At 38.3% G+C, this 15,540-nt stretch overlaps 1 protein-coding gene across 5 annotated transcripts in view; it reads left to right on the top strand.

The window, feature by feature from the left end:
• Positions 1 to 15,129, top strand: part of CSRNP3 (cysteine and serine rich nuclear protein 3) — a 96,903-nt gene extending 81,774 nt beyond the window's left edge. For 4 of the 5 annotated variants that reach the window (XM_064717634.1, XM_064717633.1, XM_064717636.1 and 1 more), the window contains 3 exons: positions 398 to 657; positions 4,524 to 4,820; positions 6,272 to 15,129. In XM_064717634.1, the coding sequence (XP_064573704.1) occupies positions 398 to 657; positions 4,524 to 4,820; positions 6,272 to 7,315 (1,601 nt within the window). In that variant the 3' untranslated portion in view covers positions 7,316 to 15,129. The remainder of the gene's footprint in view (positions 1 to 397; positions 658 to 4,523; positions 4,821 to 6,271) is intronic. The other variant, XR_010440926.1, reaches the window with a different exon arrangement.
• The last annotated feature ends 411 nt before the right edge of the window (positions 15,130 to 15,540 follow it).

The following is a 15,540-nucleotide window of genomic DNA, read 5'->3' as shown; positions in this document are numbered from 1 at the left end:
CTGTAGTGATGTGGACCTCTCCTGCCTTGTGCAACTTTGTTGGCAGGGGTTGGAGGAGGTGCAAGTCATTGGATCACCATCTGTGTGGCGACACTGAAGGAAGTTTCTTTTGCTGGGATTTGGTTGCTTTCTTGGTAAAAGGATAAAACATTTTTATGATGTGATGGGAAAGAAAAACTTTCCTGGCCAAGTATTTCTCTTCTGAAGTAGACAATGGTGTTCATGACTGTAACAGCTTGTAGTGGCTTCTATTTCTGACGTTACCTTCTTGTCCTTCTCACCTTGGAACACGGTGTCTGTGTAGTCAGGTAATGTCACTTGTGCAGTTCCTTTGTCTGAACACGTCTGCAGCCTGACTGCAGGCCACCATTCCCACTGAAATCTGTCTCTGTTCCAGCGTCTTCAATCCTGAAGAGGGAGAAGCGCAAGAGAGCCAAGAATGTGCACTTCAACTGTGTCACTGTGTACTACTTCACCAGAAGGCAAGGCTTCACCAGCGTTCCCAGCCAGGGAGGGAGCACGCTGGGAATGTCCACTCGGCACAACAGCGTGCGCCAGTACACCCTGGGCGAGTTCGCCATGGAGCAGGAGAGGCTCCACCGGGAGATGCTGAGAGAGCACCTGAGGGAGGAAAAACTCAATTCTCTAAAGTTAAAGGTAAAGCTTGTCTAAGACTTCATCTCTGGCCTCGTTTAACTGAACAGTGTCAGAGCTATAGGGGCCCAAGGTGTGTGTGTTAAACAAAACAATCACCTTCTATGAGCTCCATTTTCAGTTGGAAATAGATGTTTCCCTGGAGTTTTCTCATTTTACTGAAGATGCATTTTTGTTTGATTATACCAAGTGCTCTTGTAGTTGTCATTGCTGTGTTCCTCCAAGTGCTTACAGGGAGGTTGTTCTTTACTCCCTGTTTTCTGCAGAGAGGGGTGGGAGGTAGCCTTGAACAAGGTGTCCAGCAGAAATCTGGAAGTGCCAGGAAGAGAATGAGTCTTCTAACTTCTGGTTTTTTGTGTCATGGATTGCATTGCATGTATTTTGTAATTAAAAGTGAACAATATTTAGAATTGTAACTGAGCTTTTTTCAGTCTCCTAACTGTTTGGGGATTTTTCATAACTAAATAGATTCTTAAATAAATTCATAAGGTCATAAAATTTGAACTGTCATAGAACAAACATAAAACCACTCAGGATGAAGGTGAATCACAGACAGATATTTGGACAGGTTGGAAACCAAAGGCTAGTGGAGTGCTAGTGACTTATCCCTTGATAGGGGTTATACCTGTAACATCTCACATCACAGGATTTTCAGAGCATCAAGTGTGAATTGTGCTGTGTAACTGATGACTAGCTGTAGATCCCTTGGCTGACTTCCAGGAATCAGCTCAAAGAGAAGAATCCCAGTGGAGTGAGTAAAGAATAGTCAAGCACACAAATATTTCACTTTTCTTTTCTTAGCAAGAAAATAAATCCAGAAAAATCACAGATCTTATTTACCTTGAAAGAGAAGATGAGGCCTTTTAGCCTTTATGCACTGGAGCTTGGCTCTTCATCCTTTCCTAACCCTCCTCTTGGCTGGGATGCATCTCCTTTCTTAATTAACTTGTTTCGTTTCCACCCAGTCTGTTTTGGGGACACAGACCATACTTTCTGCTTATTTTCCAAATACATGTTTTTCCATCTTCTCAGCCACTTGTTTGAGTGGATGATTATTAAGAGTGTTAAGTTTCTGCAAAAGCTCTTCATAAATATTCAGTGAATAAGGAGAGCCTTATTTGCATTCCTTATTTTCATCTTACTGGTGTTAAATTTTTTACTAGAGTGAAATATTCCTATTCATCTGGAGCATGTATAAAAACATTGGCAACAAAAATCTTCCTGTTTAACTAGTCCATTAACCTCAGTTCAGTTGCATCTCTGATTATGTGCTTGGGTTTAAAAAAAAAAAGAAAATTTCAAACGTGAAAAGAAAATCCAGGACTTGCTGAATCAGTGAAGAGTCACTGTAAAGTACTGAGCATGTTTTGTTTGCTTAAGAAAACAGGGCCTTCCTGACTTTTCATTACAGAGATGGAAGAGCTGCTTGGTCATTCACATAGTTTCTAAATGAATAAAAAAGGAAATGTGGCATTCTAAGGTGACAGTGTTAGCAGTTATGTCAGCAAAACTATTATTCATTTAATGAAAATGTGCTAATCACAATTTGCATTAAAAAATGACATCACCAAAAAATAAAGAAAATAGAGTAGAATGAAGTTTAGTCAGAGGTTTTTCTATTTGAAAACCATTATGTAAATAGAAAGCAACATTTTTGGTGGGGTTTTTAATTTCAGTTTCTCTGGGATTTTTTTTTTTTTTTTGAATTGCATGAAAATATACAAATTGGTGGGTAGAAATTATTTGCTCCTGTAGAGCCTGTTAAAAAAAGATAAAAAATACAGGAATACATTGAGATTGAGTTTCCATAATATTAGATACTGTTTTTGTTGCTAAAAGCAAAAGGCCAAATAAGAAACATCTCTAACTTAAAGCAGGTAAAGGCTGTGAAATCATCTTCAAGTCATTTTGGCTGTTTAGCACCAGCCCTTTGATGAAAACACTCTTGACAGGAGCATAAACACTTATTAGCAGCAGAGTGTGAAAATTCTGGATGTAAAAGCCATCTTATCAAATGAAAGGTACAAGATAATCATTTGAGAAAGCATGAGTAAGCACAAAAAATTGCCTAAGAGAGTCCTTATTGCTTACTCATAATGTCTCCTGACATTAACATTATTAGCATGAGGCCAGTGCTGTTAAGGCTGCCTGTCTGCGGACACAGTAGGTTCCCTTTGTGGGAAGCTGTAAGGAATAGCTTCCAACTAGGGCAAGGCAGAGATGTCCATCCTGCATTTTTCCTGTTTTACGGAGTGGGACTCAATTTCACCCAAAGGCTTCACATACTCATTGGCCTTTGCTCAGTGGTCATGACATTACCTTTAGATTTATGAAGAAATTTACCCATCTACTATCAAGTTTAATTCAGATGAGCAATATTAGGACAATCAAGAGAGCTTAATGTTCCCCTGAAGTTCTGGAAAATGTATTTGGTAGTTTTTTATAATCTTCCTCCCTCTGTAGTTGGCCAGTTACTTTTTTGAGAAATGTTAGACTCTTTGCTTTTATTAATTCATTTGTTCTTTGTGTGGCAAAATGGAGGAAAAAAAAAAGTTGGAGGCAACAAGAAGGAAATCATCCTGCAAAGGAGTCAGGAGCTGAGGTGCTTTGAAAAGGCAAACTGCTGTCTGGTGGGACACGTTGGATGCTGCAGCCTGCAGGGTGCAGGAGGCATTCAGCACATCCCTGCAGGCCCTGATGCTCCACTGCTGTGCAGCAAAGCAGTCAGGGTTTGCAGGAGGAGCAGAAATACGTGTCAGGACTGGAATGGTTCTGTAGGTGCTTTTGTGTGCTGGCCAGTTACAGCATTCACCTCAGGGGTAAGAGCCCTAAAAGGTAATTTTTATTAGACAGTAACTGAATAAAATAGTAAATTAATTACAGGAGCAGGGATCAGAATTTTTCTCCCTCCACAGTTTCAAACTTAGATTAAATAACAGTGATCTGCTTAAGGAATGGTTTGAGCCTTGTGTATATAAAACTAGAGAAATCCAATTTCTTAGACAGGTCATTCCCCTGTTGTATATTAAACAAACAAAGAAGTCAAACATAAGTACACTCTTCTTAGTGCTACCTTGCTAATGTAAAATGAAAAGATATAACCAAAAATGCCATTCTGGACTGAAGTATTCAGGCTGAGTTGTGTGTATGGTGAGGTATTAGCTTCAGGCAGCTAATTCAAGACGCATTTAATCCCTGTGTGGATTTACCTCTCTCTCTGTAGGATGTACAGGAAAAAGGATGACTTCTAATGTTGCTTTTCCTACTTTACTGAACTAATATGTTGAAATACCGGGTGTAAATAATCCCCCGTTGTCCCAGGGCCAGGCAGAACTGTTTAGGGAGCTATTACCTCTCTTTTACCAGTGTAATGTGAAATTAAGAAAGTGGAGTAGTACATAAAATATACCATTTTACAAACCTGTGATGCATCATGATCTGAGCCTGTGTCAGTGGTATCATTGCTATCTCAAAAGGTATATTTAAGAATTTCAGAGAGCTCAGAGACAGAAATCAATTAGGGTCTCAAAAATTATCTTTTGAAACAATACAGAAAAGACTAGATTTCAGAAAGGCATGAGATCTAGCAGCTAATGACAAACAGTAAACTTAGGTAAATAAAGAACAGATAATTTCTTGCGTTCATTACAAACTTGGTATTAAAAATGTGGTTTTAATTCATATTCTAAATGTGCAAGAAATGCTTGGTTACCATATCTGTGATCATTTTCTGGAACTTCCTGGCAGTCATGCAGCATTTTTACATACAGCTTTTTGTCAATTGATGATGCATTTCACATAGTGCCATCTATGACGTGACGTACGTGTGAGTGTCATGTAAGGACTTCCTTAATTGTTCTGTGACACAGATGACCAAGAACGGCACGGTGGAATCAGAGGAAGCCAATACACTGACTCTGGATGACATTTCTGATGATGATATTGACCTAGACAACACTGAAGTAGATGAGTACTTCTTTCTCCAACCCCTGCCTACCAAAAAGCGGCGGGCACTGCTGCGAGCTTCTGGAGTGAAGAAGATCGACGTGGAGGAAAAGCACGAGCTGCGAGCCATCCGCCTGTCCAGGGAGGACTGTGGCTGTGACTGCCGCGTCTTCTGCGACCCAGAAACTTGCACCTGCAGTCTTGCAGGCATAAAATGTCAGGTAAATGTCTACATTATTGTCATTATTTTATCATGTGGGGAGGGGGAAGGTTGTGTGTCCATGCACATGTGTGTACTTTCGGTTCTTGAAGTTATAACTATTGGAAATTAGGTATTAGGCAGTAACACTTGTGGATGCCCAACCTGTTTGTTAATGCCCTGTTTTAAGGTTATATAGTGGGCAATCAGTACAATCTCCCAAAATATCTTCAGTATGATTTTAGGCACATACATGGGATTTTTTTGTTCTTACACAAGTATTCTGCTCCTCATACTCCTTTTAGGCCTTTATCTAAATAGGCAGATGCAGACAACAGAAGAATAAGTAGCCTGCAGATTTCAGAAGGGATATTACCTTTTATTTTAGAAACAGTTAGCAGACATTCCAAATGTGAATTATAGTCCAAACTCTGTGGGAAACAGTAAATGACATTCTGCGATGCTGTCCTTTATGTAACATGCATGGTACTTAAAGTCTGAGCATGATAAATTTGCATGTGGGCAGTAAAAAGGTACCTGCTAATATAGCAGGTTTTTCCTCTGCAGACTGAAGAGGAACATTTGCATAGTGTCAGCTGTACATGTCCCACAATGTTCTCTAAAAGATATTTCTGCTAGTTCTGCTGAATTGCTGTATTGCAGCTGAGTTTGCTTCCTGAATGCGTTTTTCACCGTCTCATAAAGCCAAGCTAAACTTTCTCTGCTATGTAAAATAATATAGTCTCTTTTCTGTTCCTGTTTTCATCTCCACATGTGGGGAAGGTGTACTGGATTGTGTTGTGTGGTTCTCCTGTGCATATTTGATGTTTAGGTGTTACAGTGCAGGTGAAAGTCACAGACCTTAGGCTGTCTAATCAAACTTGCCAACACATGGATTCAAAATTTTAAGATATTAAGTGTAGAAGTTCTGCGCCTGGTCTGTTGACCTTACAATATTACATCTAGAATTGACTGGATTACCTTTGAAAATGCACTTGAGTTTTTGTTCCTGTTTTCTGAGATCTGGTGTCCCCATTGGTAATTTATAAAGGTTTCTGTACATCATTCATTTTGTTTCAATGGGTGTCTAGTTTCCATGATTTTTACCAAATTTTGAGGTGTTTCTGGAAACACTTTTACCTGGATTTGAGCACAAAATGAGGTAAAGCTATAGCAGATCAAGAAATTGAAAAGCTACCTATTTTTGTTCTGCTGTGTAATACTTTTACCAATGGAACAGAATCAGTTTTCCCTTCTCTGCAATAGTGGAGCATGTCCAGGCCCCTTACTGTTCTCTCAGTACTGCTGAACTCCAGGGCTGGCTCCCTGAATGATTGTTAGCTTTGACTTATTCTACCAGCATTTCTCAAGGTGAATCCCAATTCACCTTTGTGTTTCTCTAGGCTGTCTAGGCTCTGTCATGTCACCAGGCTTTTGCTTCCTACTGTTAATGTGTATTCTCTTTTTTAAAAGGTGGATCGTATGTCTTTTCCATGTGGTTGCACTAAAGAAGGGTGTAGCAATACAGCAGGTAGAATCGAATTTAACCCTATCCGTGTTCGGACTCACTTTTTGCACACGATAATGAAACTTGAATTGGAGAAAAATAGAGAGCAGCAAGTTCCAGCACTCAATGGCTGTCACACTGAGATAAATGCACACAGTAGCTCCATGAGTCCAGGACCCCATCCAGTCGAATATTCAATTGCAGAAAATTTTGAGATTGAAACCGAACCCCCGGCTACAGTTATGCATTCCCAGTCAGCCGAGGACTTGGACTGCCCAGGGGAAGAGGAGGAAGAGGAAGATGGGAGTAGCTTTTGTAGTGGAGTTACAGATTCTAGTACACAGAGTTTAGCCCCTAGTGAATCAGATGATGATGAAGAGGAAGAGGAAGATGAGGAGGAAGATGAGGAGGAAGAAAAAGCAGATGATTTTGTAGAAAGTATGAGCTCCCATGCTGATATGGTGCCTCTTCCTTCTGTCCTTTGCTACTCTGATGGAACTGCTGTGCATGAAAACCACTCTAAAAATGCCTCATACTATACTAACTCTTCAACTCTGTATTACCAAATAGAGAACCACGTTGCTGGCACTGCTAACCAGATCGGTGAGACTTACTCAGAAAGGGATGCTGTCAAGAATGGTAGTCTTTCTCTGGTGCCTTACAACATGACTTCAGAACAGTTTGTTGACTACACACGGCCATCAGAGGAAACTTATAGCAGCCCTCATTACCCTTCTGCAAACCCCTCAGTGATTGTTTGCTGCTCCTCTTCGGAAGGGGATGGCAGCGCTCCCTGTAACAGTCTGTACACTGAGCATAGGCCGAGTCACCCACCAGTGGAATTTCACTCATACTTGAAAGGGCCTTCTCAAGATGGCTTTGTCTCAGCTTTGAATGGTGACAGTAACGTGCAGGAACACCCTGCTGAGAATTCACTAAACCTCCCAGAGAAGAGCAGACTGCACGAAGAGTGCATCAAATCACCAGTGGTAGAGACGGTGCCTGTTTAAAATTAAATTATTCTAGGACTGACTTCCTGTGTTAAAATTCACTCCCATTGGATTTTCCTAGAAACTTACTTTTTTAAGAGGTAGACAATGCTTGGACTATAGTCAATGTTCCAGACACATTTTGTTTTTTCAAGCTACACTGGCAGTGGTATTGCACAAAACCAGTTCATGTAAAGATTTAAATAAAAATAATCAAGCCCTTTTTTTGATAAACAGATAAGTAAAAACCACACCCAACATATTTCAAAGTAGCCTACCTATGAACGTATGTGAAACCTGCCAAGCTATCTGAATCAAAACTTCATGTTTTTGACTGTCGGGCCTGTGCAAGATTGTTAAAAATGATACTTTGAAATAATCATGTTTAGAGTCCTAATTTTCAACATATCTGAAAAGATGTTAAGTTTAATGTAAAAATAACTACTGTACAAAAAAAAAAAGTTTTAATTGTTCTGTACTGTTTGTATTTTATTTATGGTAGTTTAAGGTTCATGTTTTGATAAAAAATGAACAGCATGTTCATTTGAGCAGAAGATCCATAGTAACTTACGAAGAGCATGGCCACTTTTCATCTGGAGTACCTTGTATTCTTCCTTATTTTTTCCTAATACTATTTCTGATAAATCATCTTGAAACACATTTTTAGAGTGTACTATTTTTCTCTTTTACTGTTCTTGACAAACAGAAGAGTCAGAAAGGGGGCATTTACATCTTCTAGAATAGAGAAAGGTAGACAATCCTTCATTTAAAACTAAGATCAGTGGCATTGCAGAAGCAGCACCCCCTCCCCAGAGCAGAATGATCCTGTATGTAATGGCAGAGCAGCAGCTTCGGCTCACACAGCGCCTTCAGCCCAGCACCGCTCAGACCCTCACGCACTTTAGTGCACTCTGCAGTTCTGTACGAGCTGGGGCACTGTGAACCTCTTCGAGAAATGCCAGTGCTCCACGCCCTGAGGCAATGCAAGCCCTAGAATTCACTGTAACCAAACCTCTACATCTCTCCCAAGCCAGTTTATGAATATGTCAGTATGCAGTTTATAAAAGCAGAGCCTTACTGATCAAAGTTTAAATAAAGCATGGGAAAAAAATGTGGAAGTGTCTAGATTGCCTAAATTTTTATGATATACAGGACTGGCTTTTGTGAACTTCTGATTGTATCTCAATTTAGTACCATTTGGTCTTATTAGGAAACGGTACGTTCAGTGAGTAAAAAATAGCTTCAGAAATTTTGTATCTGCAAAAGTCTGCAAGCAAAAGAACATGTGCATCATATGGATATCCATTACATTGTGATCCACTTGTTTTTAAATGGAATGGGAATGAAACTAATTTATTAAACAACCTTGCTTTTGTTTAGAAAAGGAGGCCTAGGAATCCGCTTTTCTCTGCACTGGTAATTCTGCACTGCCTTATTTTGATTTCAAAATCTATTTCAGCATTTTTGTTCTTCTAATACTGAGATTTCATTTATTATACATCAAGTAGTTGAAATGTAGGCCTGTCTTGTTTGTCAAAATACAGATCAGCATCTTAGTTTTTATCTGTGTCAAATCTAGGTGGTTAACAGTGTGCATGTAAACACAGTGTAAATTTTCTCTCTGTAACAGTGATTCTTCTGGTTAGAAGCTCTTTAAAACATCATGTACAGTACTCCAGTAGAAGAACTGCCAATGTAAAATATGCTTTTCAAAAAAAGAGCTAACTTAATTGTTTTTATATGAAATCTGGGCAAAGTGATTCCTCGTATTTATGCTAAATTAGCAAAATATTTTTACTCCGTGTAGTAGCTGGAAAGATTTTTTATTTACTTGTTTCCACAAGAAGTCCTACATGTTTTATATGAACTGCATTGAAAAGTCTAGTTCTCTAGGGTCTGGATTCCAAACTTGCAACATATTCCATCTCCTGGGAGAGCGCGCTCCTGCTGGTTATCTGGCTCAGCACTTCACAGCCTCTGTTCCTCCATCACAGACCGCTCTAGGCTCTTTCTCAGAGGCTGAGCAGCCAGGTAAGTGCCTGTGTTCTCCAATGCCGTACAGCAAATACCCGTGAGTTTTACAGACAAATGTGCTAATGTTCTGCGCTTAAGAATAAATTATTCTGTTCAAGATATTCTAAGGGCAAATATAACAAGTCTCTGTATATATAGGGGTCTTGCTTTAACAGCAGGCTTAAATTAGGCCCTCCCTTAACACCAGCAGCAAAAGCACAAATCTCTTCTGCTTGGGCTGGGACACTGGATGAGGATCAGTAGCGGCTCTTTAACTTCAGAGTGTGTTGGAGAACCACACACTTTACTGGGGTATTTCTCTCAGGGGAAAGTTAAATTAGATCTTTTGCTTTGTTATTCGTGCCCTTACTGAGCAATAAGAAATTATTTTCTTGGCCCCTGTGCTTTCACATGAAAAATATCTTTAATAATATCAGCAAGCACAGTAAGTGATCAACTTTATAAAATACTTCTCAGCTAGCTTTAAGGTGATGGTTATTTACTATTTCCATTGGCACAGATTTCTGATCTAGAGTAGGATGTAGAAATCAGGTGAGAGTCAAGTTTCCCATCACTTGTTTAATCTTTGATTTATTTTTTAGAACAAAAAAGCATACTCTTCATTTAAGGAAAAGCAGGCTTAAGTCATGGGATGGCAAATATTTTTGTGTTATTTTCTGGGCTAGTATATACATGTATTAACATGCTGTGTCTCATTTCCCAGCTGGTTAAAATTCATGTTGATAACCAGTCCTTTCATTTCGGGTAGGCTGTTTCTGTGTGATAAAATTATTATGTTACTAAGTGATATCCAGCAGTATTTGCTTCTGTACCAACACAGTGTATTATTGTGAAAATATCTAAAATTACTGATTGTCTTTATCAGCTCCATTTCCAAGATATCTGGCTACTGGTAACCACTCTTAAGAAGCCCGGTATATATTTGTGATTATATTGCATTGTTCACAAAAAGAGTCATAACAAAGGCATTTCCCTCTCTTGAAACAAACTGGAATTTTCACAGAGACCATTACTGGAACAGCACCAAAAAGCAAATGGCCTTTTGCCTATAAGGTGAACTTCACCTCTCTTGGAAGAAGGTGCATTGTTAAATATATATAAAGCTTTAATTGATGTTAGACATGAAATTAGAATTTTGTTGGCACTATTACAGCAATTGCAGTTGTTGCTTAAGAGCTATAACTCATGCCCATTGAAACATCCTTAAAATTAAAAGCTGGTCAGGAGGAGCTTCTAATATTCTTTGTTGAGCTGTATGCCACTTAGATCAGAAAATTCTAGATTTGTAAAGTTTTACAGTCTTTCATTTGCATAAGTTGCTGCTAGTGAATCATAGTTGGAGTTGACATCTGTTTATTTTAAGGCCATTGGTCCCACTCCATAGTAACTATCCCTTGCTATAGATAAGGTTCGGCTGCTCCCCTGCTCTGTTACCAGTGGGATCCTGCCTTTGGTCCAAGGGCTGCAGGGCTCCTGCGTGGTGTCAGTGGTGCTGTTACTGCATTGCTGACTGATCCCAGGCCAGATCTGGTTTCTGACCTGATCTGGCTGTTCAATTTCAGTAAATCTGCTAACAAACTGATCATGTTGCTTTCCCTGCCTCCCAGGCAATACCTTCACAAACACAGCTGCTTTGTTAAAGATTGTACACATATATTTGTATGCAAAACTGAGCATGTATAAAAGGTTTTATTAGTTCAGGTGTTCCTGACAGAAATGTGCTACACTGGATAGAGAGTACTGGGCTCAGACAGAGGAGACTCTGCCTTTGTCCTGTTGTGTCATCATGTGCTCTGTGCTCTGCTTAATAATGTACTTGGAGATACTGTGATAAAACATTATTCTGTAGTATAGAACAGGTAAAACACAATTTTATTCTCATGTTTTGGCATCATAACTGAATTTTTGTACTGCAGACAATGCCATTTTCCAAATTAAGCCCAGCCCAGCTCAGAAGTGACCAGAAATTTTTCACGAACATGAAAAACAGCTGAAATGAGCTCTCCTTTCCCTAGTCTGGATTAATGAGCAGAAGTTAACAAGTAAATTTCACAGTGAAAAATTAGACTAAAAATTGTGTTGAATATACAACATCTGCCTGTCTAGTGCTTAACATTTGAGCAGCAAGACTGTAGTTTTCCTGCAACACCATACTTGGCAGCAACAAGCAGTCTTGCTCCTCTGCATGTTGTTTTCTTTTGCCAGCTGAATTCTCTCAGTTGAAACTCCGTGTCTAGGCTGCTCCTGTAGCAATGCAGGTGTTCCCACTCTAACATAAAGCAAGACAGACCCACGACACCCTTTTAAAAGGCATTTGTTAAATAAGGGCACTGTTACAGCTCGTGAGTTTTATAAACCAGTGTTCATTGTGGCAGTTGTTTTAAGTCCTGAAACAGTCAGGAACAGAACAGGATGCTATGGAAAATCCTAAAGCATTTGGGGATGTTTCGCTTTCCCGCTGAGACTAAAGAGTAATTCTGTCATCTGCTTTATTACGGTTGCAGGACAGCTGATGTAAAATACCTTGAAAATCTAGAATTAACTCAGAGAATATATTCTATAGAATTTATTTCTAAAATACTAAATGTGATTACTATTTTTTTAAAATGGTAGAAAGCTGTTATTTTCAAAACAGAGTCTAGTTCACTTACGTGTTCCTTGGTATGAGAAATCTCATCATTTGCCTTTTCAGTGGTTCAAAGTTTTTTTAATATTCCTAATTTTGCTATTCTCTGTAATCATTGTCCATGTGCAAATTATTGTCCATTTTCTCCAAGAAGTGTCAAATCCAAAGTACAAATACTGTGAAGTGATGAAGTGCAATGTAGTTTTAAAGATGTCTGAGTGAACACATGCTTGAGTTCTTCACAAGTTTTTCCTGTTCACTGTCTCCTCCCTCCCCTAAATCCAAGGCAGCTTTTAATTTTATGGCTAACAAGAGTATAGTTTCCACTTAAGGAGGAAAGTTGTAACATCTTTGAGGACTTTTCTGCTACTCTAATAGCTGATTTTACTTTATATGAACATCCACTTTATGAAACACTTGTTTTGCAGCCTTAGTAATTTCTTTTTAGTTCCTTCCTCCCTTTTGGTGTTTGAGAGGTCTGTTGTACAGTAAGACTTTTCATTAAAATCAAGCCAAAGGGCAACTCTGCTGTCCTTTGTGCTGAGAACGAGATCTTGAAAAGCCAGGTTGGGTGGGGTTTTGAACAGCGTGATCCAGTGGCTGGCACTTGATGTCTTTCAGATCCCTTCCTAACCAGGGCATTCCTTGATTCCAGAGTTAAAATATAAACTGCTCTACTGCTGTCTTTAGGGTTGGCACACACCCACCCCTCAGACAGTCCCACTGACTGGAGAACCATATTCTTGGTGCTCTGTGTTGCACCTTCTCAGCTGAGATCACAGTCCTTCATCCAAGGCTTGGGGTGGAACAAAAAAAAAAAGTCAAAAGGTAGATTTTGTACTTTATTAACACAATTATTTTAATATGGAGCTTAGCAATGACACTTCTCTTTCATGAATGAATGTCCAATAGACCCAAGTAAAAAAAAGTTTGTCTCTCATGTATGTTCTTCTCTAAGTTCACTTTTCCAACACACCATGAAGATGGGATTGGCTTTTCTTGATAGGGAAAATGGTGGAAGATACAAATGTGCATCAGTGTTCTAATAAAAGGATCAAGATAATCCTTTGTCTTCAAACACTTGAGTGAATGCAGGGAGGATAGAAAGAACAATTTAGAGGAAAAAAAAGATGAAGGCAAGGCACAGATTGATAAGGATTATTTTTCCTGTTAAAGGAAAAATAAAGTATATTAGAAAAAATCCAACAGAAGGAGAAAGGTGAATTACGATCTCTTCAGAGCAAGGATGGTAAAGTATATGTACATTCACTACAAGCTTGCCCATGTTGGATTGAAATATTGTTTCTGTAATTTAATATATTGTAACCAAACATGAACTCAGTGGAAATAGGAACTGGCATTTTTTCCAGACCAGAGTTATACAGGTGGCCATTAAATAAAAGACTTATCCAAATCCATGGAGTAAAAAAAGCAAAAAATCAGCACCCTAAAAGCGTTGCTACTATGTCACTCTTTGCTGATGGCAGTTTCAAAGACAAGTTCAAAATCATCTCAGTTAACTCTGCTCCCAGGCACCTGTTCTTATATACCCAGTTTCTCAGCTAGCAAGAGGTGCTAAAAGCAAAGACAAAATGTCCTTTTATCAATATTTTATCTTGGCATTTTCAAATGAGACTTAACATTATGGCAGGTAATTATTTTAGGTTTCTCCATCTTAAACTTCTAAAATACATTCTTAAGAATGAAATTTTGGGTTGGATTTTGGACGAAGGTTAACCTTGCTGGGGTAATGGGGGGATCACTGTAAAGAACCATTTGTGAGTCTCAGATACAGACTCAGCACCAGTTTCAGCTTCTGGAAAAGATCACGATGTGCACTGGCAGCTGGTTCTCTTAAAACCAGAAGCAAGCATGCTGGTTTTTCCAAGCCATTCACACAAATACCACAACTTCAGGTCTCAAATGCCCATGTAAACAAGACTTAATAACTGGGCACTTCTCTTAACTGACTTGATTGTAGGCACTTCTATGGAAATATGTCTGAAGTGTAGTTTGTGAAATATGTTTAAAATGTGTTTGATGTCAAATAAGCGCTAGACATTTAACAGTGCAAAAATAGTCAAAATCTGTAGATTACAAAACTGTTCCTAAGATCCTCAGCCTGTAATATTGTCTTAGTAAAGTTGATCTTTTAAGTTCCATTGCATTCTGGTGTAATAAACTTTTACAAATAAAATTATTAATACAAATGTACTTGTTAATACCTGTTAACATAAAACATGACAGTTGGTTCTTTTGATTTGTTTCAATCTCCAACTAACAGAAATTTTGTAAAAAACACATTGCCTTTTATATGTTTAAAGTGTTTTGTTTTAACAGACTATATTAACATTCACACTGTCTAGTCCATCCCTGTCTTTTAGCAGGTTCATCTCTCTCTGTATACATATATATATATTTCCCCACAAGAATATAAAATTGCTTTTGAAATTTTTGTTGGCAAGTGGTAAATAGTACATACACCATGGCATAAACTCAAAAGCACTTAAGTTGATTGTCTTTTAGACAGGTAATCCATTAAAATGGGACTAGTAAAAATGCATAATTGCAGCCATTAGTTTAAAATTTCTACATTACTTCTAACATTACTAATTTCTGAGAAAAATAATTGTTACGTACTTAACATTTTCCATTACAGATGATCTTGCATACTAAAATTATGGAGGTCTCAACAGTTAAGCAAGATATTTATTTGGACTGCTGCTTTTAAACTGTTTGAAGAAGCAAAGGGAAAGAAAGTTCATCTTAAAATCTGTATATGGAAATAATTTTAAGCTTCATGAACTACACATTTCCTTAATTTCCTTTTTTTAAACAAGTTGTAACATCAAAGATGCCAAAGGGTAATATAAGCTACAATAATATTCAACAGAACTTAACCTAGATCTTATGTTGTAATAATTTATTCAAATTAACTGTATTCTTCTGTATTTATATTTTCCGTATTTATTATGAATGATATGAAATTTGATGTATTTATTGTGGCTTATTACTGCAGTGTATATATTACAAAAATGAGCATTTTTAAGTCTTAATATTAGTTTTTTTGTTAATTAGTGGCACTTGTATCAGCTGTATTTTTATTATATATTGTACAATATATATTGTCCATTTGTTTGCAATGAAGTAAACCAGGTTTCTACGTTACACCCTGGCTGCCAGTGCATTGTGCGTCTCATTTCTGCTCTGCAGTCACTGGAGAGCCTCTCTCGGCCAAGAGAGCTGGCATCAGTGCTGCACCTCCTCCCTGACACCTGCAGGGCCTCCAGAGGCACTCTGTGAAATTTCAGCCATTGCTCCCATTCCTGATAGTCTGATACAATAAGGAGAAGCAGTTTGTGTGGAATTTCTGTGTGTGTGTTCTTTTGTTTCTAAATCTTTGTATGCCAATTAAATTAAATAAACAGAAATGCCTTCTTAGGTATATCCATTTGCCCTTTAATGATACTACTGCCTATAATTTTCCGTGGCCAGGGAATGTACCTGATTCATAATAAGGTAATGAAACAATTGTTTTCAACAGCTGTTGGAATAAAATTTTGCAACAGCTCTCTCTGGTGGACAA

The sequence above is a fragment of the Zonotrichia leucophrys genome, chromosome 7 (genome assembly GCF_028769735.1).
Source record: "Zonotrichia leucophrys gambelii isolate GWCS_2022_RI chromosome 7, RI_Zleu_2.0, whole genome shotgun sequence".
Lineage (NCBI taxonomy): Eukaryota > Metazoa > Chordata > Aves > Passeriformes > Passerellidae > Zonotrichia > Zonotrichia leucophrys.
The sequence above is the reverse complement of the archived record's forward strand: the minus strand, read 5'-3'. Positions and strand labels throughout refer to the sequence as shown.